The following is a 21027-nucleotide window of genomic DNA, read 5'->3' on the forward strand; positions in this document are numbered from 1 at the left end:
CTCCTCCCAGGTGGCAATGGGCAGGCCGACGCTTCCTGATCCTGACCCTGGGGGTGATACCTAAAGTCTCCTCGCAGGTGGCCAGGGACAGGCCGATGCTTCCTGATCCTAACCCTGGGGGTGATACCCAAAGTCTCCTCCCAGGTGGCCATGGACAGGCCAACACTTCCTGATCCTGACCCTGGGGGTGATACCTAAAGTCTCCTCGCGGGTGGCCAGGGACAGGCCGATGCGTCCTGATCCTAACCCTGGGGGTGATACCTAAAGTTTCCTCCCAGGTGGCCAGGGACAGGCCGATGCTTCCTGATCCTGACCCTGGGAGTGATACCTAAAGTTTCCTCCCAAAGGGCCAGGCCGACGCTTCCTGATCCTAACCCTGGGGGTGATACCTAAAGCCTCCTCCCAGGTGGCCAGGGACAGGCCGACGCTTCCTGATCCTGACCCTGGGGGTGATACGTAAAGCCTCCTCCCAGGTGGCCATGGACAGGCCGACGCTTCCTGACCCTGACCCTGGGGGTGATACCTAAAGCCTCCTCCCAGGTGGCCAGGGACAGGCCGACGCTTCCTGATCCTGACCCTGGGGGTAATACGTAAAGCCTCCTCCCAGGTGGCCATGGACAGGCCGACGCTTCCTGATCCTGACCCTGGGGGTGATACCTAATGCATCCTCCCAGATGTCCAGGGACAGGCCGACGCTTCATGACCATGGGGGTGATACCTAAAGCCTCCTCCCAGGTGGCCAGGGACAGGCCGACGCTTCCTGATCCTGACCCTGGGGGTGATACCTAAAGTCTCCTCCCAGGTGGCAATGGGCAGGACGAGACTTGCTGATCTTGACCCTGGGGGTGATACCTAAAGCCTCCTCCCAGGTGGCCAGGGACAGGCCGACGCTTCCTGATCCTGACCCTGGGGGTGATACCTAAAGCCTCCTCCCAGGTGGCCAGGGACAGGCCGACGCTTCCTGACCCTGACCCTGGGGGTGATACCTAAAGCCTCCTCCCAGGTGGCCAGGCACAGGCCGACGCTTCCTGATCCTGACCCTGGGGGTGATACCTAAAGCATCCTCCCAGATGGCCTGGGACAGGCCGACGCTTCCTGATCCTGACCCTGGGGGTGATACCTAAAGCCTCCTCCCAGGTGGCCAGGGACAGGCCGACGCTTCCTGATCCTGACCCTGGGGGTGGTACCTAAAGCCTCCTCCCAGGTTGCCAGGGACAGGCCGACACTTCCTGACCCTGGGGGTGATACCTAAAGCCTCCTCCCAGGTGGCAATGGGCAGGACGACGCTTCCTGACCCTGACCCTGGGGGTGATACCTAAAGCCTCCTCCCAGGTGGCCAGGGACAGGCCGACGCTTCCTGATCCTGACCCTGGGGGTGATACCTAAAGCCTCCTCCCAGGTGGCCAGGGACAGGCCGACGCTTCCTGACCCTGGGGGTGATACCTAAAGCCTCCTCCCAGGTGGCAATGGGCAGGACGACGCTTCCTGATCCTGACCCTGGGGGTGATACCTAAAGCCTCCTCCCAGGTGGCCAGGGACAGGCCGACGCTTCCTGATCCTGACCCTGGGGGTGATACCTAAAGCCTCCTCCCAGGTGGCAATGGGAAGGACGATGCTTCCTGACCCTGACCCTGGGGGTGATACCTAAAGCCTCCTCCCAGGTGGCCAGGGACAGGCCGACGCTTCCTGACCCTGGGGGTGATACCTAAAGCCTCCTCCCAGGTGGCCAGGGACAGGCAGACGCTTCCTGGTCCTGACTCTGGGGGTGATACCTAAAGCCTCCTCCCAGGTGGCCAGGGACAGGCTGACGCTTCCTGATCCTGACCCTGGGGGTGATACCTAAAGCCTCCTCCCAGGTGGCCAGGGACAGGCCGACGCTTCCTGACCCTGGGGGTGATACCTAAAGCCTCCTCCCAGGTGGCAATGGGCAGGACGACGCTTCCTGACCCTGACCCTGGGGGTGATACCTAAAGCCTCCTCCCAGGTGGCCAGGGACAGGCCGACGCTTCCTGATCCTGACCCTGGGGGTGATACCTAAAGCCTCCTCCCAGGTGGCAATGGGCAAGACGACGCTTCCTGACCCTGACCCTGGGGGTGATACCTAAAGCCTCCTCCCAGGTGGCCAGGGACAGGCCGACGCTTCCTGACCCTGGGGGTGATACCTAAAGCCTCCTCCCAGGTGGCCAGGGACAGGCAGACGCTTCCTGGTCCTGACCCTTGGGGTGATACCTAAAGCCTCCTCCCAGGTGGCAATGGGCAGGACGACGCTTCCTGATCCTGACCCTGGGGGTGATACCTAAAGCCTCCTCCCAGGTGGCCAGGGACAGGCCGACGCTTCCTGATCCTGACCCTGGGGGTGATACCTAAAGCCTCCTCCCAGGTGGCAATGGGAAGGACGATGCTTCCTGACCCTGACCCTGGGGGTGATACCTAAAGCCTCCTCCCAGGTGGCCAGGGACAGGCCGACGCTTCCTGACCCTGGGGGTGATACCTAAAGCCTCCTCCCAGGTGGCCAGGGACAGGCAGACGCTTCCTGGTCCTGACTCTGGGGGTGATACCTAAAGCCTCCTCCCAGGTGGCCAGGGACAGGCTGACGCTTCCTGATCCTGACCCTGGGGGTGATACCTAAAGCCTCCTCCCAGGTGGCCAGGGACAGGCCGACGCTTCCTGACCCTGGGGGTGATACCTAAAGCCTCCTCCCAGGTGGCAATGGGCAGGACGACGCTTCCTGACCCTGACCCTGGGGGTGATACCTAAAGCCTCCTCCCAGGTGGCCAGGGACAGGCCGACGCTTCCTGATCCTGACCCTGGGGGTGATACCTAAAGCCTCCTCCCAGGTGGCAATGGGCAAGACGACGCTTCCTGACCCTGACCCTGGGGGTGATACCTAAAGCCTCCTCCCAGGTGGCCAGGGACAGGCCGACGCTTCCTGACCCTGGGGGTGATACCTAAAGCCTCCTCCCAGGTGGCCAGGGACAGGCAGACGCTTCCTGGTCCTGACCCTTGGGGTGATACCTAAAGCCTCCTCCCAGGTGGCCAGGGACAGGCCGACGCTTCCTGATCCTGACCCTGGGGGTGATACCTAAAGCCTCCTCCCAGGTGGCCAGAGACAGGCCGACGCTTCCTGGTCCTGACCCTGGGGGGCAGTCCTAGCTGGGAGGATCACCTGGGAGGAGAAGGGCCCCAGGGAAATAGGAAGACTTTGTGGGATGAGACGCAGTATTTGTCCTCCTCAAGGAAGGGAATAACCTTAATACCGGAAGATGTAATGGTTGGGTGTCAGAGAAAGCTTTTATTTTCTCCAGCTGACTGTCGGAATTTAAATGAAGATATCCACAAGCAGTTATATCCTGAGAGTCAGAAAAAGCCTCTTGAAGACACTGAAATTCATAAACATAAAGAGTCTTTAAATATTACCAATTTAAATCTAGAGAAACCATACTCTCTGTAACGTAAAATAATTAATGGACTCCACGCCAAACCCAGTGAGTTCACTGTTACATTGTGAGCCCGGAGCGCTCCGTAACCGCCCGCTACCCAGATCCAGGGATCTTAGTCTCAGAATTGAGATAAACAAAGTAGCGTTGCAGCGGAAGAAGTCTTTTGGATACTGGACTCTATGCGAAGCAGATACATTTTGCTGTTGTAAAGCAAGGTGATATAAAAAGGCGCAGAGGGCAGAATAAGAACTTAATTATCGTACCAAAAGGGTGTGATTGTGACATTGTGGGGCCTAATAAAACCAACACCAAGAAGGGAAAATATCCATAGAGGGAAAGACAAACCACCATTGCCCAAGCCGAAAGAAAAACATACCCAGGCAATTATGAAACACCCGGAATTGCTCGAGCCGAAAGAAAAACATACCCAGGCAAATACAAAAGACCCAGAATTGCCCCCAAGCCGAAAGAAAAACATACCCAGGCAATTATGAAACACCCGGAATTGCCCAAGCCAAAAGAAAAACATACCCAGGAAATTACGAAAAACACCCGGAATTGGCCAAGCCAAAAGAAAAACATACCCAGGCAATTACGAAAGACCCAGAATTGTCCAAGCCAAAAGAAAAACATACTCAGCCAATTACAAAACACCCGGAATTGCCCAAGCCAAAAGAAAAACATACCCAGGAAATTACGAAAAACACCCGGAATTGGCCAGGCCAAAAGAAAAACATACCCAGGCAATTACGAAAGACCCAGAATTGTCCAAGCCAAAAGAAAAACATACCCAGGAAATTACGAAAAACACCCGGAATTGGCCAAGCCAAAAGAAAAACATACCCAGGCAATTACGAAAGACCCAGAATTGTCCAAGCCAAAAGAAAAACATACCCAGGAAATTACGAAAAACACCCGGAATTGGCCAAGCCAAAAGAAAAACATACCCAGGCAATTACGAAAGACCCAGAATTGTCCAAGCCAAAAGAAAAACATACCCAGCCAATTACAAAACACCTGGAATTGCCCAAGCCAAAAGAAAAACATACCCAGGAAATTACGAAAAACACCCGGAATTGGCCAAGCCAAAAGAAAAACATACCCAGGCAATTACGAAAGACCCAGAATTGCCAAGCAGAAAGAAAAACATACCCAGGCAATTACAAAACACCCGGAATTGCCCAAGCCAAAAGAAAACATACCCAGACAATTACGAAAGACCCAGAATTGCTCAAGCGGGAAGAAAACATACCCAGGCAACTACGAAAGACCCAGAATTGCCCAAGCCGGAAGAAGGCAGTTGAGAATGCAGCAGTGGTGCTGATGTTTCTTTTCAGAGATATGGCCAGCCAGCAGTGGTCTGGGGGACACCTGCCCACATTGTGTTTCCCCCTCACCTGGCCTGAGCAGGACCGCACAGATGCAGGTGGCAAGACCGAAGGGAGAAAACACACACACATACAATCTTTTCTAGGGGGCATTCGGCCGCATTTCCATGTCACCGCACCAGCACAATGCACACACGTGGAGTTTACGCAAAAGCATTCACACTTTTTCATGATCTGTTGCTGCTTGCGGGCACACTGCCCCCCACAAGTGGGAACATTTTATAGTGTATTAGCCCTCGTGTATTTTCAGTTCTTGTGCTCAAATGAATGCATTTAATGGCATAATGAGCACATCAATAATGAAATTGAACATTTGCAAAGATTACAAATTCCAGGACCTGGTCTAAAATAAACCACTTGTATTTATTTAATAATATACTTAGGTGTACTGTAGTGAGCCAGATGGCCACCATTTCCCAGACGGGGTTACCTTGCCAGGTTTGTGGTTGGTATGGCAGGCTTCTAGGTAGGTCCTAGTTGAGTGGTGTGTCCTGGGTGGGGTCAGAGCGCTTCTGTGTCTTGGACTACTCGTAACTCGTAGGTGAGGTTACAGTGCAATCATTCTGAATACTCTGTAGTGTAGATTTACAGCGGCTAGATAAGGGCCATCACAGCGCTGCAGTCCGTGCCTGTGAAACTCATGAGGTTTCTCTCCCTCCCTTTATCATCTGACGAAGAAGGCCTTGGTGATTTTGAAAGCGTGTGCATTATCACAGTGCAGCATTATGTTTTTGTTTAATGCAATAATAGATATTAATACCCTAAAGGGGATAATGAGCTTGTAATAAGCAAGAATCTGGGCCCTCGCCGGTTCGTTACCAGCCCGACAAAGCCTTTGTCAGGCCGGTCACAGCTGCTTCCTGGCCGTCATAGAAAGGTAGAGGGGACTACGGGTAGTCTCTTCTCCCCATTCTGTGGTGGCCATCGTTTTTTATTTTTTATTCGCATTTCAATGGCTGCCATGGAAAGGGAGAAGGGACTATGTCTAGTCCAGTCTTACCATTCCGTGGCAGCCATATTCTTTTTTCCCCTTTTTGAATGGCTGCCATAGAAAGGGAGAAGGGACTACGTCTAGTCCCATCACCCCGCTCCATGTGGCCATCTCCTTTTTTTTGTTGTTGTAAGATGCTGAAGGCATCTCGCAACTTAAATAACACACTATTACCACCCTGTTCTTACGGGCAAGGGTACTATTAGCAATAAGCCCCTCAATGGGGGACCAGTACCACTTCAGGTAATGCCCCAGGGCCTGCGTTAAGGCCCGAACGAGCAGCAATGCCCCAGGGCCTGCGTTAAGGCCCGAATGAGCAGTAATGCCCCAGGGCTTGCGTTAAGGCCCGAACAAGCAGTAATGCCCCAGGGCCTGCGTTAAGGGCCGAACGAGCAATAATGCCCCAGGGTCTGCGTTGGGTCTGCATTAAGGCCCGAACAAGCAGTAATGTCCCAGGGCCTGCGTTAAGGCCCGAACGAGCAGTAATGTCCCAGGGCCTGCGTTAAGGCCTGAACGAGCAGTAATGCCCCAGGGCCTGCGTTAAGGCCTGAACGAGCAGTAATGCCTCAGGCCCTGCGTTAAGGCCTGAACGGTCTGGGGCCTGTAACCATGCTCCGTGGGCATTTCCTGAAGTGGTAATGCCACCCCAACTCGGGGCTTATTGCTGAATTAAACTCAAAGCTTTAGAGTTTTTGAAAATCTGGTCTAATACAGCTACAATCTTTTTTTGCAAGTGTGTCTTGAAGTGTGTACAATGGACGGGCCTTCAGATTGGAGTCAGACATGTTCCATAGTCGGACATCTTGAACCATAATTGAAATTCCTGTCTTTTCTGGGTAGGTTGGGCTGGTGGGTAGCACGGGTACAGATGCTTTGTAGTGTGGGCTTATTTTGGAAAGTACCCCGCAGCAGTTGCCCCCATACGTCTTGTAAAGTGTGCAAAGGACCTCCATCCTGCGATGGGCCTTGGGAGGATGTATTTAGAGGGCAGGAAGCACTGAAGTCCGGGCCACCACTGGAAGAAGTGTTACAAGAAATGTAGAGGTACCCTAGACCTGTTGGTGGGGTGCGTGGGGGGAGTGATGCCCCGAATCGGTTATGAGGTCCAGGAGTCGGTGTCTGAAATGTAAACGAATGAGACCCTCCTGGACTGCTTTTTGTGGCCTGCCAGATGTTTTGGACTCCAACTCCCATGATCCTTCACCATTGACTAACCTGGATGGCGATCATGGGAGATGAAGTCTAACTGATTTCTGTACAGGCTTTACGAGAAGCTGCTGGCAATACTGATAATGCCCCCAAAATGAACCAAGAAATGTATTTATGTGAGCAATGAATGTGCACAGTTGGAGTCAGAAAGAAATGGGAAGGGGCGACATGAATACGAAAGGGCTCATAGCTTCCACTAAAAAGGGATTCATTTTGAACATCAAGTTTCTGCTGGGGGTTTAAAAAAGGTCTAAGCACATGCGTTATGCAATTAACTCTTCACCTTTGGCATAGTGTGCTCCTTTATGGAGAGAAAGTGCCACCCGCAGCCTCTACCGCACCCACAGAGGGGCTGGAAAGCAGCACTTTAGGCCTAGAGAGTTGCGCTGCTGAACAGCACAGCAGCAGCCCAGAAGTGTGCTTACAAAAACGATCAAGTACAACAGGGGGCATGAGGCATGCAGCACAGCAGCAGCCCGGAAGTGTGCTTACAAAAACGATCAAGTACAACCAGGGGGCATGAGGCATGCAGCACAGCAGCAGCCCAGAAGTGTGCTTACAAAAACTATCAAGTACAACCAGGAGGCATGAGGCATGCAGCACAGCAGCAGCCCAGAAGTGTGCTTACAAAAACTATCAAGTACAACCAGGAGGCATGAGGCATGCAGCACAGCAGCAGCCCAGAAGTGTGCTTGCAAAAACTATCAAGTACAACCAGGGGGCATGGGGCATGCAGCACAGCAGCAGCCCGGAAGTGTGCTTACAAAAACGATCAAGTACAACCAGGGGGCATGAGGCATGCAGCAAAGCAGCAGCCCAGAAGTGTGCTTGCAAAAACTATCAAGTACAACCAGGGGGCATGAGGCATGCAGCAAAGCAGCAGCCCAGAAGTGTGCTTGCAAAAACTATCAAGTACAACCAGGAGGCATGAGGCATGCAGCACAGCAGCAGCCCAGAAGTGTGCTTGCAAAAACTATCAAGTACAACCAGGGGGCATGAGGCATGCAGCACAGCAGCAGCCCAGAAGTGTGCTTGCAAAAACTATCAAGTACAACCAGGGGGCATGAGGCATGCAGCACAGCAGCAGCCCAGAAGTGTGCTTGCAAAAACTACCAAGTACAACCAGGAGGCATGAGGCATGCAGCACAGCAGCAGCCCAGAAGTGTGCTTGCAAAAACTATCAAGTACAACCAGGGGGCATGAGGCATGCAGCACAGCAGCAGCCCAGAAGTGTGCTTGCAAAAACTACCAAGTACAACCAGGAGGCATGAGGCATGCAGCACAGCAGCAGCCCAGAAGTGTGCTTGCAAAAACTACCAAGTACAATCAGGAGGCATGAGGCATGCCTAAACTGCAAACACGACAGGTCCAGGACTGTGAAAGAAGCTGTGAAAAGTAGTGGGACTTTTAACAGTAACACATATAAGTGGTGGAACGAACGTCCTGTTTGTTCCAGCTCACTTCGACCTCGGGCCCTGGCTCTAAAGGGTTGCATTCAATGCTCTGTTCCACCAATGATGAGTTTGTAGAGCAGGGTCCGGTGATGTGCAGAGCCGCCGCGTGGGACACTCAGTGCATGGGGTGCGTGCCTTTCACGCTGCCAGCTCTTGGCACGAGTGCAGTGGGCCAGGTGATCGTGTGCACCTGTAGGCTGGCTGGTAGGAGATTGTATGAGCGTCTTCCTGTATAGGCTGGCGTCCCACTCAGAGCTACGAAGGAAAGCTCTCCGTCAGAAACGATAGCAAGGTTTTTGGGTTTCCTTGCTGGTTTCGGGGTCAAGCCCAGAGAACGTCTGCATTCTCAGGATCTATGGGGCAGGGAGGGGCTCGGTGAGCAGCCTTTCCCTGCTGGAGCCGATAGAGTATTGATGTGTAAGTTCCTAAGCTGAGGTAGACAGAGTGGGGTGCCTTCTGCAGGCGTCTGGCATGGACTCGGAGTGTGGGCGCGTCCATCCTTGGGGGACTCCACACAATCCTTCCCATGGTGGGGAGGCTGCAGGGGCAGCAATCGCTTCTCTTTGATCCTGGTCTAATAGGAGGGCCTGCATCCATTCCAGGGGCGGGCTGGTGGACCACTGCAGCCTCTTGCTGTGCACTGCATGGCCAGCTCGCCCATCAGCCAAGGGCAGGGCCGCGAGCCCACCGTCGTCGCGAGGTTGGAGTAGGTCGATCCACGTCGTTCCTGTTCCTCTCCAGAGCCTGCACTCTAATTGCTGAACGTGCAGTACAAGGCTGGACGCTGCTCAGAGTCTACTTGCAAGATCTGGGTGGGTTACTGGAGATTGGTCACATGGGTCGGCGTTTTGCCGGCGCCTTCCGGTTGGCTGAAGGTCTTTGTGTAAGGGGTGTAACTTTACCATTACTTCCTTTTCGATTGATGAATTTAGGATCTTTGACATTTCTGACACTAAGGTTTCCATATTCTCTTTGATGGAAGCTGCCGGACAAGGGTCGGTTGGAAGGTTTTATGCCTCCATTTTTGCCACGGCTAAGACTTGGCTTCAGCCCATGGTCCCAGAGAACATCAGATGCAGCTCAGTATAAGGTGGGCTTAAGTTTTACTGATTTTCCTGGGCTAACCACACTTCCTTTACAGTTCTTTGAGATTGCAATCAATTACCTAATGTTGCCTTCATTATTATCAATATTATTATTTACAGAGCTCTTCACAATCACAGGAGTGTGAACAAGGTCAAGGAAGCAAAAAGCAGGAAGCGAGGAGCTACCAACGAGGGAGGGAGGGGGCAATTTGACAGCAAGGGATCTACAAGTTACCAGGGCAGGAGAGAGTGGGGACCGGATCACTGAGTCTCAGGTAGGGTGGAGAGTGCAGGGTGTGTGGACCTAGGTGTTAGGGAGCATCCATTTCATGAAGAGGAGGGTCTTGAGCACCTTCTTGAACTTTAAAACCGAGAGGTTGAGTCTGATGTTGTCGGGAGGAGTTCCAGAGTCTTGGAGCGTAGACAGAGAAGGCCTGTCTTCTGGTTCTTTCCTTCCTGCACTGTTGTATTTCAAGTCTGCACATGTCCTTACTTCTGGTGACTCGCCGGCCTCCGGGGATGCTGTGCTTCTCAGTGGGGGTCGCTTGGGGGACTTCAGGGCCACAGCCTTGTAGGTGGTGCAACAGGAGTGGAAGATGACATAAGCTTCAACTTGGAGCCAGTGCAGTTCGTTGAGGGTCAGGGTGATGTGGTCAAATTTGTGGAGTCTTTTAATGAGTCTTGCTGCAGCATGCAGGGCACATGTCAGTGATGCCAACCTAGTTGCCAGAGGGCCTTCCAAAAGGGCATTGCCACCATCCAGGTGGGAGAGGACCAAGGCTTGGACAGCAGATCTGGAGTTGTTTTCTGGGATGAAGGGCTTTAATTTCCACTGGACTGAAAGTTGGTACCAACCCCCCCTGCTTTCTTTTACCGTTTATTTTAAAACGGATCAGATGTTTTAGGCTCCACCGACAACGGGGCCACCACCCTTTGACACACAATAGTCAAGCTTGCCAGGGACTAGATCGCTGATTGGGGGCCTGGTAGAGCTGATGTTGTGATGGGGGCCAGCGTTTTAGATGCTGGACAGGCCACACTGGCAGAGGTGGCGGTTGAGGTGGTGGCAGAGTGAAAGATGAGATGACGCTGATCGTGTGGATATTGGCCAAGTGGCAGTGGGCAGAGGCGGCCGTTGAGGGGATGACTTTGCAATGAACGCCAAGGTTGTGGGCAGACTGGAGAGGGAGAAAAGAGGCGGGATGGGTGATGGCAAGGTGGGTGAGGGTGAAGTACATGATTGTGGTCTTGGCAGGGTGTGTGCCAGGCAGTCTGTACAATATTGGATGCCTGAGAGGCAGGCTCAGATCTGATTGGATTCTGCAAATACACGTTTCTTCGTTTTGTCCAAGTGTTTTTTTACCTCATTTGCTGCGCAACAATGACTTTCACTTTTTTGCCAACACCAATCCCCCCTCCCCCCCCCCCGCCTCCCTCCACTCCCCTCGCTTTCTCTTGTTGCCTTTAAATACAGTTTTGGTTTCCACTGTAGTTTGCGTCTGCACGCCCTGGACAGTCCAGGGGTTTCGTTAAATGAGCGCACTAATGCGAAAAGAATGAGCGCACGGCGCTGAGCGGCGGGAAGCGCGACATTAAACACTAGGGGGCCCTTTAATGGGACTTGGCCCCCTCCTACACTGGATGGCACTTATTTTAATGTGGCGACTTTCTTTAAGCTTTTTTTTAATGTAAAAAAATCGTTGGACAATGAACAAATGTTCTATGTAGACGCAGCAATTTTACGACTTCCAAAAATAAAATACAGTTTAATGTGTAGGGAGTTTAAAAAATGCAGACTTGCAGCTTTCCACATAAAACATTAGGAGCAAACTCTAATTACTAAACTTTTTCAGGCCGCAACTAATAGCGCAAAATCCTTGCTATGGGTGAAGCAAATAAATGCTTCTTTTATCGTCACATCTTTAAAATGTGCGTGATGTTTTTACAAGCGATTTATTTTAATTGTCTTACGTTTGCACAGATTCGGAAATGATTTCTACTGCAATGTTTTTTTTAAAGGGTCCTGCATTGGAAGTGTTACTGCCCTCTTGGAAGCCAGTGTGATGTGGAGACGGTGCCATCTTCGCGTCGCGTGTCGGTGCGTCCGATGAAACCACTCAAAGCCCCCGCGCACACATGTGCCGGCCTTGCTCCTGCTCCCACTAAGGCGCTGATTTACCAAGCATTATTCAATGGGATTGCGCGGTAGTGTAACGCTGTTCATAATCAGGCCCTAAGCGTCAATATGAACTATTCCCGGAGGTTATAAATAATTATGACCGCTTGTCTCGTAGCCTCCAAGAGACAGTTTCACATTGATTGTGGCGCCAGTCGCAGACCCTGTCACATGAAGTGAATGCAGGGGACTATTAACAGCCTGTAAACAGAGTGGGACTGTGACTCAGAAAAGTGATTACCTCTTAATATTTGTCAATGTTTAATAACTTTTTATAATTTCTAAAAAAAATTCCAATCTGCACCTTAATGGCAAGAAAAACCTTTCAAGAAACTACATGTGTGTGTTCTGCGCTCTGACCCCAGGTGGCCTTATACCTTCACAACATTCCTCACAATTCAGACCTCTGAAGAAGGTCTTAGCGACCGAAACATACTGATCGAAACACACATGTAGTGGCATGACATGTTTTAGGGGGCCATTAAGGTGCAGTTTGGAATCTTTTTGGAAATTATAAAAAGTAAAAAAAAATCAATTGAAAAAAATTATAATTCTAAAAAATTTAAGCGGTTATCACTTTTTTGAGTTATCTTCAAACTTATTTTACAAACTATTCTCAGATGCCAAAAATGGCGTGTCGTTACTATATGCTATGTTTCCACCCGTAACTATGCAATGTCAGCTTGTTAACAGCCTCCGGCGCACCCCTAAATTATGCTCACGCTCAATAAATACCCAAAAGAAAATAGAATAAAATTCAAGTCATGCAATTTGTTTTTTCAAGTGTACTGACACGGCAGTGAGTCACTCTTTTGTCATTCTCTTTGCAATGTTATTGAGGACACGGGTCACACGTGTGAATTTATTGGGTGCTGTTTACATATAAGGCCCTCTCTTCGCGCGGGAACTTCACTGAGGCTACGCAGCCATTCTGCTAAAAAGATATGGCGCCTGATTTGCAAAATATTTTTCGAGCTCAGATCAGACGTGGTGCCCCTCTGAATGTAAACAAAAGGTTTTTCAATGGGATTGTGTCATTTTAAAAAGCTTTTGTAAATCCAGTCCTTTTGCACGTAGAAGCGTGCTATGGAAACATGTGCACAAGTGAAGTGAAAGGATACATAAAAAGTAGGGTAGCCCTCTGGTGTGAGTGTGGATTCAGGGCAGTAAACGATATAGAACCAGAGGAAAAGGTAATCCACACCATAGGACAGCACAGTTATATGTCCTTATTTATTAGAATTCATCAAAAAATCTTCTGTTCTCCAAAAAGTCACAAAGAAAAAGAAAACATAAAAATGTCTCAAATAAATCAAAATTGAATAGTATTAATGTAATAAATAACAGAAAACAATTTCATAAAAAGTGAAAACAAGTGCTGAGTTGTAACAAATTACAGACATATACAGGAAACCAAAATAAATGTATAAACAAATAATCAGAAAGAAGCGGTTTATAATTTCTGAAGTTTTTTTGTGAAATAAAAAACACATAAGATTAGATCAGGAAGAAAACGCGTGTGTTTCTATATAGTAGACGTCTTTACTATTTTTTTTTTAAACAAACATCGGGATCCTTGTCTTTAGAACTCCTGAGTCACGTGTTTGTCATGTTGCATGACCAATACATGATCATGTTGCTAATCTGTTATTGAGGACACGGGTCACACCTGTGAATTTCTTAGGATGCTGTTTACATGCATGGGAACTTCACTGAGGCAACGCAGCAATTCTGCTAAAAAGATATGGCGCGTGATTTGCAAAAAGTTTTTTCGACCTCAGAACAGACGTGGTGACCCACAGAATTAAAAGAAAAGATTTTTCAATGGGATTATGTCATTGTAAAATGCTTTTGTAAATCCACTCCTTGTGCTCTTAGAAGCGTGCAAGGAAACATATGCACAAGTGAAGTGAACACTTGCACAGTATGAGTGAGTGTGAAATGGGTGTATTTTCTCAGCGGTGGAACCGGGGTGTCCTCAGGGAAAGAAACAGCCTTAAGTGTATTTCCCAGCGAGTGTCGACCCCGTCTTTTCGTTCGTTTCTCTGCACTTCATTTGGCGCCGATCACCGTAAAGCCAAGTCTTACACGTGCTTCTGCAAAATGGCTCCCAAAGTAGCCTATTTTCTAATCCCCTTAAACGCTGCGAGCCCCACCCTCGAAGATTCAGAGAAGTGCGGAGGCTTGATTATAAGTAATGTGCAGGTCACCTCATTCACAAAGGGGGGCTGGGCATTTCTGGGGGGCTGGGGGGCTGCGCGGCAGCGTGCGTGATGTGCTGTCTGGCGCACGCTGCAGAGTACGGATCCCCGCGTAAGCGCTGAGAGTGCATTTCACATTGAAAGTCTTTAAAGAGCGTTATAAGAAGGCGAAACATGCATGTCTATCCCCATTGGAGGGATAGAAAGGAAAGGGGACCTTGCAAGAAATGACCCTTCCAGGCATTGAGCCGGGCACTGGCCTCTTCCTAACAGGCGCAGCGGGGGGGCTGCATTTTCCTGCATTTTGAAATGCACCCTTTTTGTGAATGCGGGTGCACCTTAATTGCAAGACCAGGTCGCTTCCTGCTTATTTGCGCGATTGCACACAGGTGGGCGGGAGTGGCAGCAGTGTGCAAACCGATGGCCTTTGCCATCCAGGTACCCCAAATGCTGAGGATGGGCTGGGGCTCCCTTCCCACTAACGCAAGGTAACTTAAGATGTGAACTAGAAAAGCTTTGCCATCGGCCCGTCAGGCCTTCTGCAAAGCCAGGCGTTGCTTGTCTTCTAGAAATAGGCGTGTCTCTAATCAGAGAGAGGCTGCCTGTAGTGCCTAGAGGCGCCTTGCTCTGCAGTTAGGAGGGCATTCGTCTGTCCTTCATGCCTCTGATGGACATTTCTCTGGTCACTGACAGGCCTCTCATGCTGTCACTGTGTCTAGGTGGTCAGTGAGAGCCCCCTCTCATGCTGTCACTGTGTCTAGGTGGTCAGTGAGAGCCCCCTCTCATGCTGCCAGTGTGTCTGGGTGGAGCGTGGGGGCTCTCCCATGCGGTCTGGGTGTGTATGTAGTTAGTGGGAGCCCCCTTTGAAGCTATCAGTGTGTGTATGTGGTCAGTGGCCTTTATGACCCCCCACCCCATGTCTGAATGCTCTGTTGGGTGCTGTGCTCCCACAGCCTCCCCCCCCCCCGGGCACTTGCCCCCCCCCCTGTGTGTAGCTGAGCTCCTCGTGCTCCCCCCACACCTGGCCTCACTTCTAAGCACACGGCGTCCCGGCTCTGCAGCCCGAGCGAGGCTGGACCCCGCGCCGGCGCTCCTCGGGAGGCACCACTCAGCGCCGCGACTCATAGCGCCCATGACTTGCATTCATGGCGCTGAAACACACAAAACTGCGCTACAAAAAAGGGCGACAATAAAGTCACGTCTCGGATATCATACAAACATTTTAATCACATTTAACAATCCTTAATTTAAAACCCCCAAAATTAAATATGTGAATTTTTTTGCGTCTTAACATTTTTTTAGATAACCTCCAAGCCGAATTGTCCGCTACACCTTAAACAGATGCAGCGGCGCAAACGAAATCTATGAATATGCGCAGTGCGCACAGTTCGCGATTGCGGCATTTGCAAGCGCCTGTCGCGAGCAGGCGGGCGGGTGGGAGCGAGCGCGCCCGTCCGCGGATCCCTGTGTCCGCGGATCCCTGTGTCCGCGGATCCTGTCCTGGGGGTGGGGGGAGAGGGGGCCGCGGCGCGTTATTCCTATGAGGCAGCCCGAGGCCGGACCGTGGGCATTGCCAGAGAGTCGTTAATGTGTTCACGTAGAAATGTTTACAAAAGAGTGGGGTAAAAATGCTCCCCCGCAAAATACACAAGAGACGTTTGAAAAATCGGATATATTAAAAAATAAATGCGCGAAATAAATATGACTTTCCGCGCTAATAAAGAATTCTGGGGTTCCTGCTGGACGGCCCCCTGCGCCCCTTTCCCCTGCCCACGTGACAATGTCCCTTATTATTGTGACAGCAATGGGGGATGGGCGGGGGGGCATCTTATTTTCGTGGGAATGGTTTCATTGCAAATATGGCGAAATACTGAAGAAATTGGTAACCCCCCAGCACCCCATAGGAAAATGCACGTGCCCAAAAAATAGTGCAGCCGTGAATGTTTGCAAATTAACAACCACATGAGAGTGCCAGTAACGCATCTCGTTGAGGTACATTTTTTAAACTTTCACTTTACAACGTGATAAATCTAACGTTTGCAGACAGTCATTGGCATTATATTGCATTTGTAATTTTGAAATACTCTGTTTAACAAAGTAACGGCTCGGATTTCAGATGATCGAATAAGTAGAAAAGTCCCGGAAAACGGGAAGCTCCACCGAGTGCCCGTGGCCGGGAAGCTCCACCGAGTGCCCGTGGCCGGGAAGCTCCACCGAGTGCCCGTTGCCAGGAATTTGATGAAAGGCGAGGACGGGAGGGAAGAGTAAGGATGCAAACCTGGTGACCAGAGTTAGTGCACGCAGAGCAATGCACACGCGCAATGCACACGTGCATGGACATTCTTTACACGGTTCAAAGTGACTTTTCACTGCTGACACAAACCCTGATTCTTGGAACGGTGCAAAGTATATTTGTGCATTGCAAAGTCAGTACACCCCACCCCCAATCCTCTGGGTGCACGCACAAGCCTACCTGGCACATGCCCCCCCCCCACCCACTGCAGACCTCTGCTGCCACCCTGGCCCACTGCACTCTCTTCCACCCCTCCACCCCACACTCCCTGGCACTCTGCAGTCAGCACACTGGCCCGTAGGGGCGCTCTCTTACCTGGCTGTACTTGGACTCCTGGTCCAGGGGGGTCTTCTCGAGGCCGCCGAGGAGGTGTTGGGGGGAGTGCTGGAAGTGGCCCCTGCCCAGAGTGCTCCAGTCCTCCAGCTTTGGACTGTGATAAGCGGAAGCCTCGTTCACTGCAGGGGGAGGGGGGAGAGACAAGACATAGGTGAGTGGCTTGGGTGCATGGGTGAAGCCCCTGGATGCCCCCCCCCCCCATAAAATTAAAAAAAGGAAGACAGCAGTGAAAGTCAGTGGGCAGACAGAAACTACACAAGGACCAGTCGCCACTCCATCAGCCCCTCCCACACTGCCACGTGCCTCGGACACCCGCCCTTGCATGTGTATCTACTCCTCGCTCCCTCACGTGCCACTGAACACATACATGCCCCCAGCCCCCCACCCCAGTCACAGAGGTCCACCCGGGCCCTTCCTGCGCCTTTCTGAAACCGTCTCACTGGAATTCATATTAACTGGAAATGTCACCACAAAGATGGCCGTGAATGATGCACTCCCGAGCACGCTCCACACTGCATTAACCCCCGCCCCCAGCCCCCCCCCCTCGCTCCCAGCAGGAACTAGCAGTCGGGGCTGAGAGGCGCAGCCGGAGTGAAGGGTCGCCCGCCTGCCTGCTCCTACACGCGTGCCTGCCTGCCTGTCTCATGCCGTGTGTGCCTGTCACCACCTCCCTGCGTGTGCTCTCCCTCCCTGCGCGCCTGGTTTGGCTCAGGCAAGTCTAGTTGTCTAGTTGATTGCCTTCCTGGCTGTGTCTGCTTGCCTTCCTGTCTGTGCCTGCTTGCCTTCCTGCCTGTGCCTGCTTGCCTTCCTGTCTGTGCCTGCTTGCCTTCCTGCCTGTGCCTGCTTGCCTGCCTGTGCCTGCTTACCTTCCTGGCTGTGCCTGCTTGCCTGCCTGCCTGTGCCTGCTTGCCTTCCTGCCTGTGCCTGCTTGCCTGCCTGCCTGTGCCTGCTTGCCTGCCTGTGCCTGCTTGCCTTCCTGTCTGTGCCTGCTTGCCTTCCTGCCTGTGCCTGCTTGCCTGCCTGTGCCTGCTTGCCTTCCTGGCTGTGCCTGCTTGCCTGCCTGCCTGTGCCTGCTTGCCTTCCTGCCTGTGCCTGCTTGCCTGCCTGTGCCTGCTTGCCTTCCTGCCTGTGCCTGCTTGCATTCCTGGCTGTGCCTGCTTGCCTTCCTGCCTGTGCCTGCTTGCCTGCCTGCCTGTGCCTGCTTGCCTTCCTGCCTGTGCCTGCTTGCCTTCCTGCCTGTGCCTGCTTGCCTTCCTGGCTGTGCCTGCTTGCCTTCCTGCCTGTGCCTGCTTGCCTTCCTGGCTGTGCCTGCTTGCCTTCCTGCCCGTGCCTGCTTGCCTTCCTGGCTGTGCCTGCTTGCCTTCCTGCCTGTGCCTGCTTGCCTTCCTGCCTGTGCCTGCTTGCCTTCCTGCCTGTGCCTGCTTGCCTTCCTGTCTGTGCCTGCTTGCCTTCCTGCCTGTGCCTGCTTGCCTGCCTGTGCCTGCTTGCCTTCCTGGCTGTGCCTGCTTGCCTGCCTGCCTGTGCCTGCTTGCCTTCCTGCCTGTGCCTGCTTGCCTTCCTGGCTGTGCCTGCTTGCCTGCCTGCCTGTGCCTGCTTGCCTTCCTGCCTGTGCCTGCTTGCCTGCCTGTGCCTGCTTGCCTTCCTGGCTGTGCCTGCTTGCCTGCCTGCCTGTGCCTGCTTGCCTTCCTGCCTGTGCCTGCTTGCCTTCCTGGCTGTGCCTGCTTGCCTGCCTGCCTGTGCTTGCTTGCCTTCCTGCCTGTGCCTGCTTGCCTTCCTGGCTGTGCCTGCTTGCCTTCCTGGCTGTGCCTGCTTGCCTTCCTGCCTGTGCCTGCTTGCCTTCCTGCCCGTGCCTGCTTGCCTGCCTGGCTGTGCCTGCTTGCCTTCCTGCCTGTGCCTGCTTGCCTGCCTCTCGCCGCAGCAGTAGCCTCCTGCGATCACTATGCGGTGGGTCTCCAGCTTTGCTCTGCGGTGGAGCCCCCTCCCCCACTTGGGTGGCTCTGGAGTGTGCACGCCTTTCCACTCATCGTACATCCGGGTACTTTATGCTTCTCTGTATTTTAATATCTCGCCCTTGAGACAATGGGGAATTATTTTTTTATTTTTTTTTTTTTATTTTTTTATTTTTTTATTTTTTTTTTAATGGGGAATTATTAAGGGCCCCCCTTGCTTACGAGTTCGCTTCTTAGCATACATCTATGAGGTGAGGGGAGGGGGGGGGGGCTCTCAGTCACAGTCTTAGTCACGTGGATGCGTTACACTATGTAAAAGCGATTTTTATTATACACTGGTTTGTTGGATGCACGCGGCCACCATTGAAATCTGTAGCGCCGATGCAGGGTAGAAGCAACTCGGCGCTACACAAAAGGGGGCGAGAACAAAGAACAGGGGGGGGGGCACATCAATGAACTCTCCACCTGAGCGCTAAGAGGCCGCGGCAGTGCCGTAAGTAGCGCTATGCACAGGCACCGTGCAGGACATTACGGGGGGCCACTGAACCGGGAAGGGTCGCCGCTCCGGACACGCGCGTCCACCCACCCTCACGGGGACGGGGAAGGGGGGGGGGCAGGATCCGTCCTAGTGCCCAAAGCACTTTGCTATGAGTGTGCAGCGCCTGAGCGGAACCCAGGCGCTTTCTGGAAGTGATGCGCGGGGATAATAATGGCCCGCTGTGTGCACGCGCCTCTTAGCGCTTTAATGTTACCCGTCCTTCGTGGGCAGGGTCCGACTGGGCCACAAAACTGTCTCAGGGGGCACCAATGAAAAAGTGGCCCGCAGTTGCGAATGTCTATTCCTTCCTTTTTATCTGAATAGTAACCAAGGTTTTTTCCTGATTAAGTGGGATGCAAATTGTGCATTTTAAAGAACATTTATTCAGTAAAACCGGTCAAAACGACGAGCCGCAGAGTGAATTAACTCACCAAACTGGCCCACATTGGCTAAACAAGTGGCCCACTTTGACCAAAACACGGGCCCACACCAGCATTTTTGTGTTTTTGGTTCGGCCCTGGGCCTGTTGCCCTGTTGCCTGTTCGTGGGAACGCAATACTCTGTTTAGCGGCCCCCTAGCGATGGAAGGTCTGGGCAGACCCTGAACCCACTGAGCTATCCCGCCACTGGCTCCCCAGAGGGGTCCTGCCCGTGGAAGCCCCCGTCTTGCCACGTAAACAGCCCCCTTCGCTATCACAGTCTCACACTCCTTACTTTCCTCCTCTGTGTTTCGCGTTTGAAATCGCCATTAAATGCAATGTTTTGGCGCACGCGCCTGGCCCGTTCCGTGCTCATCCTTTCATCCACCCGGCTCTTACTTTCTGAAGTGCGCCATCTCACGCGGACACTCGCACATTTTATTGTATTTATTTATTTATTTATTGTGAATTTGTAAAGCGCGTGTACATCTAGTAAATTAATGTGTGTGACTTTACAAAGAGAGTAAGAGGGGTGGGCGCGCGGTTTCGCAGACGTGCTTAAGAGGCCTGCAGTAGCACACACTTAGCGCGCGCGCGCGTACGCACGCACGCACACACACACCCCATTTTAATGAAAATTATTTAATTATGCACAACATTCAAATTCATAAAAGTGATTGCATTGCGCGAGAAACCCCGTAATAAAGGCGCACCCTGAGAGAAATGTAATTCTGCGCAATTAACGCCCTGCGCCCATTCGAGTGACGTCACGTGTCAGGGTACTGAACATTATTCCCGCCCAGTGACTGCAAGGCCCAGAGTTCAGAAGAGGCCTCGGTGAACTGCCACAGGAAGTGGCGCTGTGCTCTGGGGGTCGAAGTTCTCTAAATGCACACCACCATAAAAAGGGGGTCGCGAGAGAGCACATGCAGAGAACAGGGTGACATGGGGAGGCCTTGCAAAGCCATCATCAATACCCTTCATTCCACCATCACAATCAACAACACCTCCATCATCAATACCCTTCATTCCACCATCACAATCAATCAACACCTCCTTCATCAATACCCTTCATTCCTCCATCACAATCAATCAACACCTCCTTCATCAATACCCTTCATTCCTCCATCACAATCAATCAGCAGCGCCATCATCAATACCCTTCATTCCTCCATCACAATCAATCAACACCGCCATCATCAATACCCTTCATTCCTCCATCACAATCAATCAACACTGCCATCATCAATACCCTTCATTCCTCCATCACAATCAATCAACACTGCCATCATCAATACCCTTCATTCCTCCATCACAATCAATCAGCAGCGCCATCATCAATACCCTTCATTCCACCATCACAATCAATCAGCAGCGCCATCATCAATACCCTTCATTCCTCCATCACAATCAATCAGCAGCGCCATCATCAATACCCTTCATTCCTCCATCACAATCAATCAACAGCGCCATCATCAATACCCTTCATTCCTCCATCACAATCAATCAACACTGCCATCAATACCCTTCATTCCTCCATCACAATCA

General features: G+C 52.0%; 1 protein-coding gene across 2 annotated transcripts in view; it reads right to left on the reverse strand.

The window, feature by feature from the left end:
• PAX9 (paired box 9) overlaps positions 1 to 21027 on the reverse strand; it is a 181723-nt gene that overhangs the window by 98679 nt on the left and 62017 nt on the right. For both annotated transcript variants that reach the window (XM_069638422.1, XM_069638421.1), the window contains exon 3: positions 16553 to 16692. In XM_069638422.1, coding sequence (XP_069494523.1) covers positions 16553 to 16692 — 140 coding nt within the window. The remainder of the gene's footprint in view (positions 1 to 16552; positions 16693 to 21027) is intronic.

Source organism: Ambystoma mexicanum, chromosome 14 (assembly GCF_040938575.1).
Source record: "Ambystoma mexicanum isolate Mex_15411 chromosome 14, UKY_AmexF1_1, whole genome shotgun sequence".
Lineage (NCBI taxonomy): Eukaryota > Metazoa > Chordata > Amphibia > Caudata > Ambystomatidae > Ambystoma > Ambystoma mexicanum.